At 44.3% G+C, this 19,717-nt stretch overlaps 1 protein-coding gene across 1 annotated transcript in view; it reads left to right on the top strand.

The window, feature by feature from the left end:
• Window positions 1-1,872: 1,872 nt before the first annotated feature.
• The window catches only part of PTPRO (protein tyrosine phosphatase receptor type O), a gene marked incomplete at both ends in the record, with an annotated part of 157,628 nt that continues 139,783 nt past the window's right edge, over window positions 1,873-19,717 (top strand). Inside the window, one exon of the mRNA XM_084275253.1 lies at window positions 1,873-2,067. Coding sequence (XP_084131379.1) covers window positions 1,873-2,067 — 195 coding nt within the window. The remainder of the gene's footprint in view (window positions 2,068-19,717) is intronic.

The following is a 19,717-nucleotide window of genomic DNA, read 5'->3' as shown; positions in this document are numbered from 1 at the left end:
TGATGACAATCTTAATTTCCTAAAGAAGTGCACTGCTCTGTCTTTCAAATAACCTCTCTCTTCATTCTAAACCTGTGTACTGAAGAAATTTAGTTAAGGTTAACCCTTTGCATACCAATTTCAGATAATGCTCCAAACAGCAGCAATGTGATGGGTACCCAAGAGAGGGCCATGTCCTTCACTGGTAGCGTTGACTAGGTCTTTCCTGTCCCTAGCTTCTTATAAATGAAGATATGAATAGCATTTGCCTCCTGGAGCTCTAAAGTTGGGCTTTTTGCCAGTATCTACACAGGACCTGAATTTCTCCTTCATTTCCTGAATTAATCCCCATCAAGTGTGGCAAATTGCTGCTCAAGGGCTCATTTCAGTACAGAATAAGCACATCCCTCTCTGGCTTTGGCCACTTTGAAATCAAGCTTTTGTTGACTGAAGACCAGATTATATGAAAATCAAAAATATGCCATGTGTAAGGCAGGCAGGGCTCTGAAATGTACATTCATTGTCTAATTTAGTAATGCTGTTTAAAAACAGCTTTGTAACTGATCAATTTAAATAACATTACCATAAGAATGTAATAGAGTTTATACTTCTTAAATGACTACAAATAAAAATAATATAGAAAATTAAAACCAAACCCTGAATCTACTTTCAGCCATTATTTTATTGTTTTTTTAAGGAAGAGTGAGGTGGTGGCCCATCACTATAGCGGCTGGAACCACACCTAGATACAAAGTTGTTCTGAAGTTTAATGCCCCAGACATACCTTTACTACACTTATGACCTTATTTTGTTTGGACTGATATTGGCAATAGCTCTGATAGTGGATCTGAGGATGAACCCTAATTTATACTGGGTGAGTGCAGTGGGTGGCAAACCAAATTCTGATGTATTCTTCTTGATAAAGTCTGTTTTCATTATATTGGTTGAATGGGGGGGAGGGAAATATGTGTGTTTGGGGTGTCTTTTGCCTCTCCCCATCCCCTCACCCCTTATTTTTTTCCTGGGGATATCGTTTTAGGCAAGACTGGCAAAGATGCAGAGCTTGCCTCTCCTCTAGTTTGGAGACAGGCTGGGGCAAAACTACAGGCTTGTGGGGTGTGGAAGGCATGACCGAGGATGTGGCCTCGGGTTTCCTGGTGTGCCCCTCTAACGCTGGGACTGAGCATCTCCTGGAAGGGGGTGAGGTCTTCTCCACCACTTGAACCTCTGAAGAGTTGTCCGCACACTTTATTCTCCTTCTTGAGAGCAGCCATAAGGAAGTCTGCGTTGCTTCCAAACGCTGTGTCGGATGCCGGTACCTGGGAACCGGCTGGAGCTCCAACAGAGCCGCAACTGAAGCCCGAAGCCCCGTGGGGGGCTGGCCTGGACCGGGGCAGGCTTTTGGCTCCCTCCTTTCCCCGCGTGCTCGCGGCATTTCTGCTCCCGGACCGCGGCGAGGCTGGAGGCAGGGAAAATGACATTGGTGAGGGGCTGTTTGCTTGCCGCTTTCCTTTCTCCGCCCGCGGAGAGGAGAGAGGAGATGCTGTTGGGGGAGAGAGAGAGAGAAAGAGCCGAGGGGGCGGGGGAGGGCGGCGCGGGGGGAGCGAGGGCGGCGGCTGGCGTCTCCCAGCCCTCTCCTTCCGCCGGGGCTGGGGCCGCTCCCGCCGAGGAGACGGCGCTCCGGGAGCCAGCGAGCGGCTCTTCCCCACCCCTTCCCGTTCAGAGGGAGCGGCGCGATCGCCCAAACTCCTGGGAGGGGAGACAACCCCCGCCGCCGTCTCCTCCTCCTTCTCCACCTCCTCCTCCTCCCCGCCGCAAACCCCAAATAAAAGGGGCGGGGGGCGGCAGGATGCGCCGCTCGGCGGGGAGGTCGGCGCCGCCGCCGGCGGACTGATGCTGCCGCAATTCGCCATTGACGGGCACGGCTCAGAGCCGAGCGGAGGGAGGCGAGGGGCAGAGGAGCAGCAGCCCCCCCTGCCCGGCCGCCCCCGCGGGTCGCGGCCGCCGGCCCCCCAGATGCCCAGCCGCAGGCGGCGGGGGGCCCCGGTGGCCAGCTCCTGTCTCCTCTGGCTCTTTGTGTTGCTGAAGGTAAGTGCCAGGGAAGGGGAGGCGTGCGGGTCCCCCCGCCCCGTCCCCGTTCCCCCCCGTCCCCCCCTTCCCGTGGGCACCGAGCCCCCTCCCTGCCGCCTTTGTGTTCGCTCCCGAAGGCTCGGAGGGACCGCGGCGCCCGGGCACGGGCAGGTGCCTGTGCCCGCTCCGCCTCTCCCGCGGGGCGGCGGAGGCAAGGGCTCAGCCCCGTGTCTGTCCCCGCTTTGTGCTCCCGCGGGCAGCCGCGCAGACTCTGCGTGTGGGTTTTGGGGTAGGCTGGGAGAGGCGTAGTGGGGCCGCCCCGCGATGCGCGATCCGACAAGCGGGCAGTCCTCTCCGCTGTCCCCTGCGCCCCGGGGCGGGATGCACACCCGCTCCCTTATCCCCTCCGAAAGTGCCACCAGCCCGGGGGAGCCTCCTCCAAAGTTACCCGCTTTGAAGCGAAGGGAGGGGAGGACACGGCGGGAGGGGGGAACTGCGCCGTTTCTGAGGGTTACTTGCCCCGGGGTGCCGGGCCGCGTCGGGGCCGCCGCGCTGTCCTTCAGCACCGCCCGGCTGCGGCGCGGCTCGGGGGAAACACCCCGCTTCGTAAGAGCCGTTACGAAAACGGAGCTAACAAAGGGGCGGGGGTGTATCGCGGCGGTATCTAACGCCGCTTTCCGAGCAGCGCGGTGCGCGCTCAGGCTCAGCCTCTCTTCTCGGCACATCAATTTCTCAAAGTTCTGCTTGGTGCCGCAAGCTTGGTTTCACATGGCTCTTCTTTGTTTTCTTTTCAAATCTCTGTGCTTTCCCTCTGATGGTTTCGCAAGCGTGTTTCGTGTGTCCCGTGTAACTTCTGACAGGGAATGTGTGTACCGCCTAGGCTGACACCGCTGTCTGTGTCACTGCCCTGAAGTACGGCGCTCGGCTCTGCTGTAAACTTTGCTGTGTGTTTGCCAGTCGCTGTTACAGGAGAGCTCTGCAGTTGAGGACCTGGCCTTTCAGAGCCTTACAAATGTAAATGTTCTGCGGGAATCATCAGGACTCCCTGTGCGGAACAAGAGTTTACAGGATCGCGTCCTAGAACAGCAGTGGTGTCACTTCTAAGATCAACGTTGCGTTGACAGAACTATTTAAAGGGAAGCTTTCACTGCATCTGTTCACATATAGTACTCAACTGTCAGCTGTCTCATTTTCATAACTGCTGAAACATACGTTTATACAAGATAAAATGTTAATATACAGACACAATTTTCTTCCTTGGAATTTGATGATTTTCTTTTTTTCATCATTATTTTAAAGAAAGTAATACTGTGGATGTTACAGCCCAGCAGGAAGACAAAGGTTCTAGTTTCTTTCCTAATACACAAGCACACACAGTAGCTGCTTTATTGTACCATCACAGACTTTGTATTACTCTGAATCCTGGCTTTTAAAAAAAAACCTCAAGGTATTGTGGTGGTGGTGATTGTTGATTTGTTTGGGGCTTTTTTACTGGCACTGCTGTGACAAAAATTACTGTGGTAATGAAAGACAGGAAATAGGTAGTTTAAATTTTCAAAATACCATGCTTATGAAGAAATGTGGTAAAGTCTGAAGATAGCCAAGGCCTCAGGTTTTCATTCCATTGGGAAGTCGCTTCTGAGCCAGATAAAACTCGGACAAGCCCAGGACTGGAACAACAAAGCAAGCTGATGAGCATTAGCAGAATTCTGAATTGTAAGTGAAGGTAAAGCTGTAGGTCAAGATAGAGGTGCATCAGTAACTCCATGTGCAACTGGATTATGAATTTGGTCAGGTAGCAAGTCTACTGTAATTAGTCATCTTGTATATCGTTACTAAGTGCTATGATAAGAGGAGAACTGTGACTTCAGGGGACACACAAACACGGTTATAGGAAAGAAGTCAGGGTAGCGAGAGCAGTGTTTGTTTCACTTTACTGGAACAGGACTGCTTCCCCAAGCCTGAAATTCACTGAGTTTTCTTTAATGTCTGCATGTTTTTTTGCAGTGATGAATTAACTGGAAGCAACTGATTTCAAAGCAATGCATTTCTCCAGGTTTGTGCCATTGAGTCCTGCCAGCCTGTTGAAGCAGTGCTAAAATTATCTAGCCTCGAGATACTGAATTGATGTTTCACCTGAAAGTTAATCTCATTGAGAAAGCAGAGGCATTAAACTGATGAATCTGAAGACAGGCAAAGCTGATGTCTGTATGCTTGGTGTTTCAGCGATAGCAGCCCAAATGTCACTTGCTAAGCTGTATCTGCTTGATGTGGCCTTGATGCCCATCTGGCAATTTGTAAAATCAGCAGCAGCCTTTGCACGGTGATAAAACTGCTCAAAGCACATTTTCTCTTCTCTTCCAGTTGTCATATTTCACAGGGTAAAGTAATAGTACCAGATTGTTCCAACTCCGGAAGTTGTCTGAGGTTGTTCAGGTACAGTCAGTGGCAGAAAGAGATCAAGCAGGGATGTTGCCCACTACCTGCCATGTGCCTGATACTGTTGCCCATGGGCTTGTCATATATAGTTCCTTCTTTCACAGTGCGATGTGTATGCACTGTGCTACAGGGTACTGCCATAATCTGAAATCCAGCAATGTGATCTTGAGCCTTTCCCATTCTCTTTCTTCAGTGGTTTTCTTAGGTGATGGCTAGTTTAGAAACTAGGACAAGAAGAGCGTTGTGTGTGATCTCGGATATTAACATGGATTTATAGTACCTGGGAGAGGAACAGGGTCATGTCTTGCTTCACACAAAAGCCTCCAACTGTTCTGCTGCAGGAATCTCTTAACACGTTGTCATTTTGCAATGGGCCTGCATTCTCTGGTGTTTTGAGAAGTCTCTGAATGTCTGGAAGTCATAGTCTTTAGCAACTTGCTTTGTGTTTGCTTCACTTAGGTGTGGCTAAGGGACATGGTTGATCACAGCTGAAAGGCAAAGCTGTACTTCAGCTAAATAAAGAACAGTAAAAAATGGACATGCATCCTGATCTCCAGTGACTGATGCTACCTTTCCCATCTTTTCTAACTGCAGTCCAGCAACCTTCACTTAGTCATGCCTACACTGAGCTTCCACTAGTTGAAGATCTGCCCTGGATTATGTGACCTGTGTGATGATCTGTGTGATGTGCCGTGCTGTTAGTACTGCACACCTGTGTGATTTTGTGTTTCCTTATTTGTGTGGGATAAGGTAGAGCTTAAAGAGAGGACAAGAGCATCTTAAACATGCCTAACCTGATGCTGGGACATCATTTACAAATCTGTCAAACCTCAAAGAGGGTCTGATCAATTCTCTCAGTAGGAAAACAATGAGAAAACAGGTGGTCATGGCAGTTCCATGTGGGGACTAAATAGGAGAGATGATGCTTCAGGGGGAAAATTATCTGCAGATTAAAAATGTATCTCTTATTTCCAGAAGACTGAGGTCCTTGTATACCAGTCTTATATATGCTCTTCAGGCTCTGCATATAAAACAGTAACACGCTCTTTCTTTCCCTTAGCAAGGAGGGTAGACTTTTGTCCGCTGGTACATCATTTTATGGAGTTTGGTGTCATAGTGAGGTCTAAACTAAGGTTTACTTGGACAGAAGCATTCAAAGACTTAGATCCTGTAAGACTTGACTTAGCACAATCTTACACAACAAAGGAAATGTGGTTTTATTGGTGTAAATTTCAAGAATATCTTAATGTTAATAATCTGAAGCAAAAGCCATACTCAGGATACTGTCTCTTTCTGTGGGAGAAACCTGTTTACACTGAAGCCCCAGTGCTTCACTGCTGTCTTCTCCTTGCTGGTAAAGAAATGGACAGTTAATGTGAATTTTGGTAGAGAGTCCTTTTAGCATCTCTTCTCTCTGATATATTGACTGAAGTTTTTATCAATAAAAGGATGGGTGGGGTTTTTTTTCCTCCTTGTTGCCATGTCCTACTAGTATAAAAATAATAAAACCCCCCAAAAAACAAACCCCTGCCTTACCAGTTCATTTTTGTTTTCAAAACTAGTGTAAGATTTCCTCATGACTGACAGATTCAGAGGAGCCACTGAGGTAAAACAGTTAAAACTTTTTTGCCTACTGCTGGTCTGAGGCTGTCCAGGCCATATGGGAAAGTCATCTCCAAGCAAAAGCATGCATTTATCTTTTTAAAAAGACTTTATTGTGAATGGTCATCCTTATCTTAAAACTTCTACAAGTCATGTTATCCTTGATTGCATTATTTCTGTGGATTATTTCTAGCCCAGAATGTCTCTAGAGGACAAAGCTAATAAAGGGGATGTTTGGATACCAATTCATGTTTACAGAACTGTAGTGTGCTCTTGCAAAATTTTCCAGTGGAGTAAGAGTTTGCTATTATTCTTTGGCAAATATATAATTTCATTGTGGTGCAGTAGTAGTGAACTTTCAAGAGAAGATCTTTCATCCCTGCCGGAGTTTCAAGCCCCAGACTCAAATTCCTTAAAGTCATTAAGGCAGTTTCTAGGTTGCATCACTTCAGTTAGAAGCTGCATTCAGGGCTGACTACTAATTCAGGTTAAGAAAGGGACTATACTAAATAAAGATTTAGGGCAATTTGTTAAAGTTCTCACAGATGATTGTGCTGACTGAACTTGAAAAGCTCTCTAATCTCTGTGTTTCTGATGTCACTACACAGCGCAATCCAGGCAGATCATGAAATGACTTTACAGACCTTCAGAATGAATGTTAAATTGAACAAAATCCTGACTAAATCCATCTCAAAACTTGCCTTTTACAGTCTTGGCTCTGGAGAAGAGTTTTTTTTTTTACTTAGGCATAAGGGTCAGGACATTAAATGTTAAAAACAATGAATTAAACCCAATAAAAATAAAGCTTTGAGAACAGATCTTTTTGCACATCAACTTAAAAGGCTCATATTTTGATTTTTAAGTGTTGTCTAAAACTATTTGCTTTTTCTGATGGAGAAGTATGTACCACTTATCATCCTGAGCACTCTTATCTTCTATTAAATTAATAGCTACCTTTCATTACTCAAGATTTTAAAGATTCTCTTCTTGTAGCAAAAGGTAATTGGTTGCAACGTAAAGGAAAAAGTAAAATTTGATAAACATTAAAAATGTTTTAAAATGAAAATATTTACCACAGTTTAGTAAATAGGAGTCTGCTAAGGCTTATTAAATGTTCTGCACTCCAAAGCTATTAACTTTTTTTTAAGTTAAGCTTCCATCAGTGTATATAGTTGAAAAGAGAAAAATCCTTATGAGAGAAATGTGGCAACAGGTACTAGCTGCCACGTGAGAATTGTGTATCAGATGAACAGAGAACAGGAGATACTTGAAAGGTTACCTTGCTTTTCATAGCACTGTGTAATCTTGAATGAATATAGCCAGCAAAGGGAGCAACTCCTAAGGAAGAAGTCTGTCTTTACAGTAAGCCAAACGTGATGCATTTGATTTCTGGAACTCCTTCATTTTAAAAGCCACTGTAATTTCCTAGCATAAGAATGAAGGAGTTCCAGAAATAAAATGATATGCATCATGTCTGGCTCACCATAAAGATAGCACATTGTACCAGAGCAAAAGTAGTATGTGCTGTGCTCAAATTACTATGGTTATCTTTGCATTTTCCCTTCTGTTATATTTAGAGAAGAAATACTTTACAATAAGCGTCGGTGATGGGAAAGTTGGAGACAGAGACACAACTGATAGACACATGGGAGGAGAGCTATAAGGAGATACGTATTTCAGGGAAATAATACCCCCAGCTTTCAGTATGTGGTCTTGAGGTGACAGCACGGACATGAGTGGAGAGTAGGTAGGGTAGGCACTGTGACTGGAAGAAAACGAATATTGGGGATGGAAGAATTCCAGTGGGATGCTTAAGTACAAGGATTGAGAACTTCAGAGGAGCTGAATGGAGGTAACATAAGTCAACATCTCTGTGCTGTACCATGTCAGCCAGAGATTTAATACAAGGTAGCTATTTGGTTAATAGGAACCTCTTGGAGGATAAAAATACTAAATGCATTTTTAAGTACTCTGGGGTAAACAGATAATGATGCCTGTCTGTCTAACAGTTGTGATTTTGAAGTGATGGGGTCTCAGGGCTCTTTAGAAGATCCATGTCTCAACCCTCTGGTTGTGTCAGAAGGATTTGAACAACTGTGGTTACTTTGTGTGCTATGAACCCGTAGGCCCTCAATTTAGTTATGTTGACTTCTGACTATATAATGCAAAGGCCAAGTTTTTGAGATGAGAGAGGTAGGTCCCAGTCACTAAGTTGTCAATCAGATCAGTAACTCATTGAATTTTAAGAGCTTTCAGTCATTTCCTTGACTCATTCCTAGAATCAACCAATAAGGGGCTGTTCTTCAGGACTGAGAGGAGTCCCCAGAGCAGGCCGCAGACTGTCCCAATTGCCTTGTTACCATTGTGTAATCTGCTGTTTGACATATGTCTGTTATCTGCACCACAGCTTTTCAGGATCACTGCTTCCTTGTTTATATGGAGTTATGTGTAAATTTTCATATTCCACAAAATTCCTATGGAATTACTTTTAGCATGAAAAGCCTTTACTCCTTGTTGACCTGTCACACAAGAAGGAAAGGGCTACTTCCTTCTGTTTACAAGCAGCAAAAAAATTTTAAACTTTATTTTTAAAAAAACACCCAAAAAGACCCCCAACACCCTATTATAATATGGTGGAGAACATTAGAGAGAATTGGTGGAAAAAATCCACAGAAAGAATGCTAATTATCATTTTCCCAAAGCACTGCAAGGCATGTTTAAGAAAAAAATGAATGTTTTCCAACCACGATGAAAGTAATTTATTTATTATTTGCTTAACACTGCTGTGCCTAGCTTTGTTCTGTATGCAAAATATCTGCAGACTCTGCCTGAAGTCTGAAAGATAGACACATCAAAATAAGGATGCTCTAGATAACCGAGAAATTATTATCATGTATGCCAGTTGCTGGTATTCTCCGAGGGGCGGTGTACCTTCCAAACAGAAACAAGTCACAATTGCTTCCCCCAGGAGCTGGGCAGAGGGGACTTTGTTGTTGTTTGCTGCTTTGGTTTTTATTCTGTATTGATTTCTTCAGGATGTTGCTCATCGGAGCTTCTGGACATTTACATCAGTTTAAAACATCAAAAAATAATTAATAATCAATGTGACTTTAATCCCTTCAAAGAGAACCCATTAGCCTACAAAAAAAATGGTCTAGCTCACAATAGTTTCATGAAAGTAACTGTAAGCAGGGCAAGAGATGAAAGAGAGAAACATCACTCAGATTTTTTTTTTTTTAAAGGAACTCTTATTCAAAACAGAACATAGCTACTATTTTATTGCAGTCTCCCTACTGTAAATTAGGAGGGTTTGTTGGGTTTTTTGTTTTTAAATAAATTTCTTTCTCTAACTTGGCTACCTCTGCCTAATCTTGCACTGATATTATCTCGAGTCATCAGTGTCTGCTTCTGAGGAAAAGATTATGATGTCACAAAATCAATATCAGAGGACCCTGTACTGTAATCCCTTTTCAGGGAAGTCCATTAAATCAATGCCTCTCCTTCTGTGAGTAATGGCTGTAGAATCAAGCCCTCTAATTTTGCAGCGTGAGGAAATAAACAGATGGGATGGGATTTTACATTACTAACTAGTGGTTATTAAATACAACAAGAAAAATTATGACATTTTCTGAAAGATAAATGAATACTTAGTGAATAATTAAGTGTGTTTCAGAATGATCTGTGGCATAAAATCACTTCTCAGTGGGTTACAAAGTAATGTGTTAAACAAAAAATGCTTTTTTTTATTTTAAGATCTTTTTTGAAAACTAACTCAAGACTCCACAGGCTCCAAGGGCTCCTCAGGTTTCCTCAGTAGCACTGTGGGAAAGTGGGAAAACTGTAGAATGGTGACACTATATGACGTCACTAGCATTAACTGAAACTCCATGAGTAGGGATAGTAATTTTGTGACCTCACCGGTTGTTCACGTACAACACTAAGCTCTCCTAGCTGGAACCAGAACTGCCCGGTTGCCTCTGGTTCTCGGGATGCTGGGAGCTATCAGAGTCTAGTGTGCTTCTGGGAATGGGTCTACAGTCCAGACGAAGTCAAAATGAGTCTTTATGTTGCTTTAAATGGGCTTTGGATCAAGCTGTAGTGGGAAGACCTGCGATCTCAGCCGGGTGATGCTGTGAAGTTTGACATGCAGCACAGAGCTAACTGGAGTGTGCCAGTGCCCATGGGCTCCCTGCAGTGCAAGCTGGAGGCCATGGGATGGGTTTGATTTTGTTTTGGGGGGTGGGGGAGAGGGGAAGGAGAGGGACAGAATCTGAGATTGTGATAACTTAAACTCCCCATCAGATAAAATTTGAGCAATGTTCTTGCTTAGGCAGTAGATGTATTGGCAAGAATTGGTGTGTTGTCATCTGCCACTGGAGCCAGCGTAATAGGAGCACACCTGAGAGCTGCTGCCTTTGCAAGAGGAGGTTCTTTGCAGGAAACCTGAGTTACGTAACTAGTGCTGGGCAAAAAATAGGGTTTTTTTCTCTAGGTGCAGCCATTACTCTCCCCATTCTCTTCCTCTGTGCCTCTTGGGGACTGTTCAAATAACAATTCGAATTTACATACATTTAGATCCGTAGCTACTTTTGCTGGTGACGCAGGTAACCTGGATGGATGGAAACCACATTCTGCATCAGCACCATACACACGCCTGTGTACGGATCTGAAAACTACAGCTGGTCTTCTTTTAATAGGCTAGTGGAGTCAAAACTGATACCAACACCCAGTGACAATCTGGGGCCTTAAATTTCAGAACATAAACTCTTACCCTGCTCCTCTCTGGTGTGATCTGAACATAGCCGTTCTTTCCATGTCAGGGAGTGCACGCTTCCAGTTAACTCCAGAACAGTAGACTTTCACTTCTGATCACACAAATGGAAATACCAGGTCAAAATACATTCACGTGCTCATCTTAAATTACTTTACAAATTCTGGTTCCTTTGTGCATTTAAGATAGGTATCTGGAAAATCATTTGTCTCAAAAGGGCAAATGCACAGCTAGGTTGAGAGCTGGCAGTGAGTCCGAGTTATATGTTGATGAGGAGAGCTGCTCTTGTATGAGGGACTGGTGGTGGGATTAAATCTTCTGAATTCCTTCTGTGAAGAAAACTGGATGTGTTCTTAGGTGTAAACACAGAGCCATTGTGTAGATGAACTGAGCTTGTCTGTTTCTTTGTGGATGTAATCTGGTTTAAAACCTGAGAATTAAAGAAGGGTGAAAGGTCAAAAGAAGAAGTAACTATAGCAGCATTAAAAAAAAAAGTTGAGTTTTGTCCCTTTGACTGCAGCGCTTTGCAGCAGCTTTAATTTGGGTCTGTATCCATATCTGCTGCATATTGTAAATGTTCTTTAAAAAAAAATATAGTTTTTCATTTTAATATTTTGTCATCAGTGACCTGAACCTTGCAGGAGGCTTTTTGCAAAGCAATGTGTCAGAGACCAGTTGGCTGTGGCAGACATCCTGCTTGATGCTGGGACAAAGGGGGTTTTACATGGTGGTGTCACAGCCTAGCTATCGGATGCTGTTTTTTCCTGGTAGGCATTACTACACCAGGTGATGGACAGTAGCAAGTCAGGCTGTTGGTAAGTGTCCAGGTGGAGGAAACAAATTCTGAAATGTCTGTTGTGTGGTACATGAGCATTTGGCTTGGAGCAGAGCCAGAATGCCTTCCTTATGGCCTCACCAGAAGGACTGGCATGACTGGAATAATTGCAGGTGACATTATTTTGTAGAGTCATATGAAATCACAGAATGGTTTGGATTGAAAGGGGTCTTACAGATCATCTACTTCCACCCCCACCTGCCATGGGCAGGGACACCCTCTGCTAGGTCAGGTTGCCTGAAGCCCCATCCTATGTGGCCTTGATTTTATATGCAACTAAAATGTGGTTATGAGCGCTGTGGAATTAAGAGATAAAATGGAAAACAAATGGAAGCATTTTGGAGCATGCCAGAGCGTATCTTGCAGGCGTTGTCTGTTCTGGTTTTGTATGTAGTCATTTCTGCATCCTGTTTCTTTCTGTAGCTAACCTTTAATAAAGAAATGGCCTGTTTGGAGATTGGCTTTTAGTGTATTTTTTGGTGTATAGGATCAACCATTCATTGTCAGTATGTATGGAGGGGAAAATTCATCTGCAGATCAGGGTACTTTTTTTTTTTTTTATTACCTAAAAGATTTATTTCTTTTTTTTTTCTGGAGGTAGGGATTAGGTGCCTTTATGTGTGCTGGTTATGTGATTAAAGCATACAGAGCTAGTAGATACCTGAATTAGCATTAGTTTTAACTGGAAGAATCAAGTTTTCCATTGATATGTTTAGAATAATACGATTTAGTTTCCTAAGCAGATAGTTTGCCATCTCTGTATTTGTGTGCTATCCTGTAAAGGTGTGTGTGCCTTGCAGGAGGCTTACAAAAAAAGGCTCGAATTTTCTCATGCTTTTTTCCCAGTGTAATAACATTTTGGGTTGAGGTACAACAGCACAGCACAACTGGGCTCACAGCGAGATACCTTGTCTGGAGTGAGGCAAGTCAAGGGCTGCGGTGTTGGACTGCTTGCGGATGCAGTGACAAGGCTGCAAGATGGAAGCAAGGAATGATTCTCTTAAAAAAATGATGGAGCAGAAGTCGCAACTGTGATACAAGCTGGGTGTGGTCTGGTTGGGTATCACTGGACAGCTTTAAGTTTTGCTGCCCAGTTTTTGTGGCACGTGGGGAAAGGAAAGAGTGAGGCATTGCAGTGGGCTGGGTGGGAAAGCGGGTGGTTTGGAATTGTCCCCTGGCTGTCAACAAAATGGCAAATGCTGTAGTATTAGAGCAGGGATTCTGCATGCCCCTGAGGATGCAAGGAGATGTGTAAGTGGTTAGAGTCATAGAGTAATTTAGGCTGGAAGGGATGCTTGGAGACCATCTGGTCTGAGCCTTGGCTCAAAGCAGGGCCAAGTAGATTGGGGGCTTAGGGCCATGTCCGAATGAATTTTGAGTGTCTCTGCGGATGGAGATTCCACTACCTCTCTGGATATCATCTTAGGCCCTCATGGGAAAGGGATGACAGTCAATTAAGTCTTTGTGAAAATCATGAATTGGGACTCAAGAGCATGAAACCATTTTATTAACCTGACTGTTTTTTTTCTTAATTAAAAAAAATAAAATAAGGCTATCTTTTCTTGTAGAATTTAAAAATCTGTGTTACAGTCACAGGCTTTTTGCTGAAGTCTGCTGGTTTTCTTGCATTCCCCAGCTCCTTGGAGCTTGAGCTTTAAATATAACATCAAGGATGAAATTTTTAGAGCTGCCATTGTTAGAATGTGCCTTAATTATCACTTAAACTTTCTGCAGAGTCAGGCAGGTACCTGCCATCGTTGCACATTCATTTCACAGGTTCACATTTCTCAAGAAGGCTTTTTGATTGAGATTTCTTTTTTTTTTTCCCTTCTTTCTTTCTTTTTCCTCTTCTGACTTATGCTTCTGGGAGATCCATGTCTTCATATATTTTACAAGCTCAGGTTGCAGGCATACAGGAAACCATTAAAGCTTCACTGTGTGGGGGTACTTGTGAGCGACATAAATTAAATGCTACTGGGGCAAGGCTGGCCTCTGTCCTGGTTGACTTAGTGCTACAGCAGAGGAATTGGTCATCGCTGCATCCAGTTAGAGAAACTTGGAAAAATTGAAGTTGAAAAATACATATTGCAGGGGAATATGTAGAATCCTTTCTGGAAATTTCCCTTATGCTTTTTGTATTGATAACTGAACCACCGCTCCTAAAAATCAATAGAAGATTACAGGCACTCGATACATTTAATGAGCTCCAAAGGAACAGTTACTTTGGACTGTGATTACAGCTTCTGCTGCCTGACTCTGCATTGTACTAGCATTTTATTACTAATGATTTATAATGTTGGAGGGGAGGATGAATTTGGTGATTCATTAGTGGTTTTTTCACAGATTTTTTGCCTTGAAATTACGTTAGCTCATACTTTCAGATGTTTTTGTGGCCATACTGGAATGCAGATTTATTTTGAAATATAGGATACAGAATAGTGATAAATATCCCCCTTTCAACCAAAAAGAAAATGCCACAAAATAACCCAAACCCCATACAAACTGCCGCTTCCCCCTGCCCCAGTTTAAAAATTACCCAAGATGGTGTTTGTTCTGTGGCCCTTACTTCTTCCACTTATGTTTCCAAGGAGTATCTCCATAAAACAGTCTTCTGCTGATAGCTTTAAGAAGTCAGATCTTCCAGTGGAGAACACAAAAGCATATATTACAGTTAAACACCACCACCACCCCTCCCCAAAGGTCCATACCCCTCATAATGTCATCTGTTAGAGATGCAAAAGGATGCTTTTTCCCTGAAGACCCTACAATGCCAGATTTAATTTATTTTGGGAAGAAAGAAAGACTATTCTGCAGAATGTGCTTACAACTTGTGAAGTGAAAGGTGTCAGCAGAGAGTGTGAAGATATCCTGGAGAACAGAGCTTACACGGAGTGAGCCGAGTTTATAGAAGAGGTGAAAACCTCTGCACCTCTCTATGTTTAGCATAAAAGAAACGGATAGAAGGGATTTTGAGATGTCATGCACAGCCCAGGGCGGATCAGCTCTGCTCGGGCTGTGGGTTCAGGAAGTTTGGTTCTCTAATCCCAGCTCTCTTCAAAGCTGGGTGTAGCAGTGCCGAACTCCCTGGCCTCCACCGCGCAGAGCGTGAGGGAGGGGACCTCGAGGTCTGCTTCATGTGCTGCTGTGCTCAGCAGAGCTGCTGGCTCCCAGGCACGTGGGAAGGGGCTCCAGACTGAAGTGGCTCTGCCACAGAGCCCCTTGCCTGCAACACAATTTAAACTAATGATCTCATTTGATATTAATAATTTGAAAGGCTTATCGATTATTAAAATGGGAATTGTCTATGGTTGCATTTCAGGTGCATACAGGAGTTTCATATGTATTCTGGTTTTCTACAGCGCATCATTTCTTGGTGTCTTTTAAAAACTTAAAGAACAAAGTCTAGTGGTGTCAGGTGATGCCTGGGGTTGGTCCTTGATTTTCTTTTTGTCCAGAAATGCTACCCTGTATTCCTTCAGTACTGTGTGATGGATGGCTGGTAATTGCTGGATGCCCAATGTGAATAATAAAGTCTTTTTGCGTTAGGAGATGAGCCCCAACCTGAACGAGGGGAAGCAGATGGACTGCGGAGATGTCTGCATCCTGCACCCAGGAGTGCATGTGCCACATTAAGAAGGCTAATAGAGGGGAAGGGGAGTGTCCCCTTCTGCCCCCTGATAAATCCATCTCCGTGCTGTCAGAAATGGCTGTAGAATGGGAGCGCAGGGATTTTTCTCTACTGAAATGATCTAGTCTTGTTGATCTCTTTCCTTCTTTGCGTATTGGCATATTCCTTCCTATCCAAAGGCTTTACTAGCTGTATCAGGCTAACGGTCGTACCCATTTCCACTCCCCCCGCCTCTTTCTCTCTCCTTTTTTTCTTCCCCCCTTCTAGTCCCTCTGTTTCTAAAGATGTCAAATTAAATAACTGACGATTCCCTCTGATGCCAGAAGGCCTTCACAATATGCGTATTTGGCTTTAGTGTGTTTTTCTTTTCTGCATCTCCGTGTTTTCAATTTGTATGCAGAGCCATCCTCTCGCCATGAACTCCTATGCCCAGAGCTGAGGATTATGTTCTTATCCAACATATGTACTCAGCCTGAAATGCTAAATCTCTGCTACTAGAGGAATGGAAAGATGTTATGGTTAAAGGAGCTACGTCAAAGTAACCAGTGAGATCAAACTATAAATCATTTCTGGTGATACTCCCTGAATGTTTGCATCCCCTGATCGGTACTAACTCAGAAATTTAAATACTGCTATTCTGACTGTGAGGGATTAAACAAATACAGTTTTTAGCTTAAAAAAAGAAAATCTATTTTATGACAGTGATGGAGGAGTCTCTGTGGATGATGTTTTGTACAGGAGTGGTCAGACTTTGGTAGCCTGTAGCATGTGGACTGTGGAAACAGAGGATGACAATGATGTAGTGGGCCCTGTGTTGTTCTCTCACCCCTTTAGCCAGCCTGGTCTCACTGGGAGACCTGACCCGCTGGTGTCCCTGTCCTGTCCCTACTGGGATGGTTTAGGTAGGAGGAGAAGAGGGGGCAGAATAACTCACCTGGTTTGGTATCCCCCCCAGCTCTGTGTCAGGAGATGCCCGCTGGAGTTGGCTGTTACAGCTGCAGCACAAGGGTGGCTTTGTGGCAGGGACCTGCCCAGGTGTGTGGGAGGATCCAGCTGCTCTTGCGTCCCAGGTTTGCCTGCCTGCGAGTCATGTGGAGGGGCTCACGGAGGCAGGCTTGCTAACGTTGCTGTGCCGATGGTGCTCCTCTGTCCCTGCAGCGCTGTGCTGGAGAAGTGCTGTGTCTTCCCATGTGCCGAGAAAAGGCAGCTTTGCTGGCTGGAGAGATAGAAAGCAGCAGCACCATGCTTTGAGCTGGTCCTTTCTCTTTGCAGCCTTTTATATCCTGAAAAAGGAGGAAGCAGAAACTGTGTCCTCTTCCATGGACCAGCTGGACCATGCTAGTGCATCCCTCTCTGACCCCAAACTGGTACCAGCCACAAAAGCATTGCTGTGGTACCTCAGCTCAGATGTCTTCTGAAGGCTTATGTTACTGTTTGTATTATCACAGAGCCATAAGAATGCTGACTGGTACCTAAAATCCTGGTGGTGAGCTTTTCCATGGATAAGCTGCAGGCTAATCTGGTTTTCAGTTTGAGAAACTAGAGTTAGTACTTGAGAGGGAGAGGAGGAGCATCTCTGAGGCAGCATCTTGTTGGAGAGTTGAAAGAAATACTAGAAAGTGCAAAGACAAAGAATCTTCCTCTTCCTTTCCCTCATGAATTAAATACGAGATGCTTTTTTTTACAGTAATGGGCAGAGCGTGTGGATGCTTTATTTATTAATGCCATGCAAAAAATATTGTGGAGGTTGGGTATTCTGAGGGTTTGAGAGGCAAAATAATTGTTTGGATTGACTGACAAAAATACTTTGTAGTTCTAGTTATGACAGAGAAGCCTCAGAAGCTTCCTAGCAAACATTTTGAGTCTCCAGAAAGAACCTTTCTGCAAAATGCCTGCAGCCCTCTTTAAATAAAAGAAAAAAGGAGGCAGGGACAGTCAGCCAAGGAAAAAGCAGCAACTTTAACAACCATTTCCAGGTATTCACAAATAGTTGCAATTGTCTGAGATCTGTATTTTTCCAAGAATAAAATACTAACCCATTTCTCACACTTATCCTTCTTAGCGTTTGTCCCTTTGCTATTGTTTCCTTGGCCTCTTTCCTCTCCATCCTGCTTCTTCCGCTCCTGTTTCACTGGTTGTCATCTCCTGCACTGCTCAGTCCTGAGTCTCCTCCACCTGCACTTAAACCTGCTCAGACCCCTTTGGCTCACATCCAGCCTCTAACACACCCTCTTGGAACCTCATCTACCAAGTATTTTGCTTTTCAGATCTGCGTGAAGTAGTATTTCCCCAGTAAACGTTTTGGATTGCGCCTTTATTGCATTCAGGGGGAAGGGCTTCTTTGCACACACCGTTTGCAGCCATTTAGCCCAGCTCAGTGGTTAACTTCCAGTGGAAATCTAAACAGTCACAAAAAGGCTATGATTACATGAAAAGACTTATTTTAGTGAAAATAGCTGCTTCTCAAATAGAGATCATATTTCTTGGGGGGGGGAAGCCCGATTACTGTGCTTAGTCACCTACACAGTAAATTTAAATGAACTTCATCTAAATCAATGGATTTCACTGTTTTTTACCAAACGTAACAAAGATCAACATCAGTCCCTGTGACTTTCAGCTCAGCTTGTCCTGGTTACAGTTCATAGAATCACAGTGTGGTTGAGGTTGGAAGGGACCTCTGGAGGTCATCTGGTCCAGTGCCTCAGCTGAGGCAGGGCCATCTAGAGCTGGTTGTCCCTGGCAGCATGCAGACAGCTTTTGAATATCTCTAAGCATGCATCTCCACAACCTCTTTGGGCTACCTAGCACCCCCAGATGGCCCTAGGATACCAGCACTGAGTCAGCACGTAGCAGACCCTTGATATCGATATGCTACTGTAAAATACAAATAGATGGACTTTTTTTCCCATCCAGACTAAAAAATGTTTCTTCCCAAGAAATTTGTCTTAAAAATACTGTACTGTAATCTTAGAAGGATGGGGACTCCGAAGTCAGTATGAAGAACCTCAAATTAATTTTTATCTTCCCCCCTCTCCTCCCAGGAAGCATTTCATGCAGGTTTGCTTTGGTATTTTTTGTCTGTCTGAATTACATATATTCCTTTCATTAATCATACTCCAAGCTTTCTGGTAGATAAATTGGTCCTCCTCTACACCAGGACAGGTTGATGGCCCATAAAATAGATTTTCCAGGACTATTGCTGTGGCCATGTGATTTATACCAAGGCCCTCCCTAAGTTCTAAACCTACAATTACTAGCAGCAGTGGTGCTCCCACACAACATATTGGGATTTAATCGATCACATTGCTAGAGAACAGGAATGCTTTCTCTGGAAGGTATATGACCTTGCTTTTGAATATCACCGTTTTAAGTTCGTGACGTTTTTTGCTGGAGAACGAGTCACTTCATTGATTTGTGAAAGCAAAATAAATAAAACCCCACAAAAGCAGGTCTAGTGAATGTTATCTTCAAAGAGTTTCACTTGAGGTCTGAGATCCATGGATGCAATGCTGGTGGCTAGGTATGGGCTCCGATACGCAAGGAATTGAACAACAGCTGTGAGCTGCAGCTGGGAATGCACAACTCCTCTGTGGCTTTGCTAGTGTGCGGGGTTCCTGAGCAGCTGAGGGGTGGCTTTGGAAGAGTGCTGAATGGCAGGTGGGTCACGTAGCAGCAGAGAGGGTCTGAGCTGCAGAGGTGAAACAGGGATGCCAGGGTAGGGACCAGTGAGCAAGCCTCAGGTGGCTGTGCCAAGAGTCGAGTGGCCTTGCACATAGTGCCTCTTTTTCCTTCCAGAAATTTTGTCCAGGTCGGTTTACATGACTTTACTAGTCGTCCTCAGTTTCTGCATCTCTGATAGCTAGAGCAGGTTGGATGCTGCTTGTAGGAGCTGTGGGCCCCTGTATACACAGAGGTCCAACCCCCTGGGGTGTTGAGAATTTTGTGTGTATGCAGGATAACACAGAGTTAAGATAAAAGTGTCTTTCCGCTTCTGAAAGGGTTAGGAAGGACTGCTAATGTGAGCTCCTGTACAAGTGCAGGGCACTAATACAATTACAGGTGGACCAGCAAGACAGTAGCTTGTTCCACTGCAATCCAGGTCAGTCTTTCTGCTGTATTTCCACCTATGGTAGGACTGGGCAACAGGCAAGGGCCTTTTTTCTCCTGGTGCCTACTTGCAAGCATTGACCTTGTCTGAGCAAAGCCTGTAAGGCTGCACCACACCTGCAAGATGTGACTTTGACAAAGTGACCTGTGTGCCGAGGCCTGGGGGTGTCCTTACCTACTGGGCTGAACTGGGGCTGGAGAATTTACTCTCTTCAATGATTGCACTGATTTAGGACTGTTTTGCAGGCCTCAGGGCCAATGTGAGTACACACTGGAAGGCCTGGAT

The sequence above is a fragment of the Gallinula chloropus genome, assembly GCF_964237585.1.
Source record: "Gallinula chloropus genome assembly, chromosome: 1".
Classification (NCBI taxonomy): Eukaryota; Metazoa; Chordata; class Aves; order Gruiformes; family Rallidae; genus Gallinula; species Gallinula chloropus.
The sequence above is the reverse complement of the archived record's forward strand: the minus strand, read 5'-3'. Positions and strand labels throughout refer to the sequence as shown.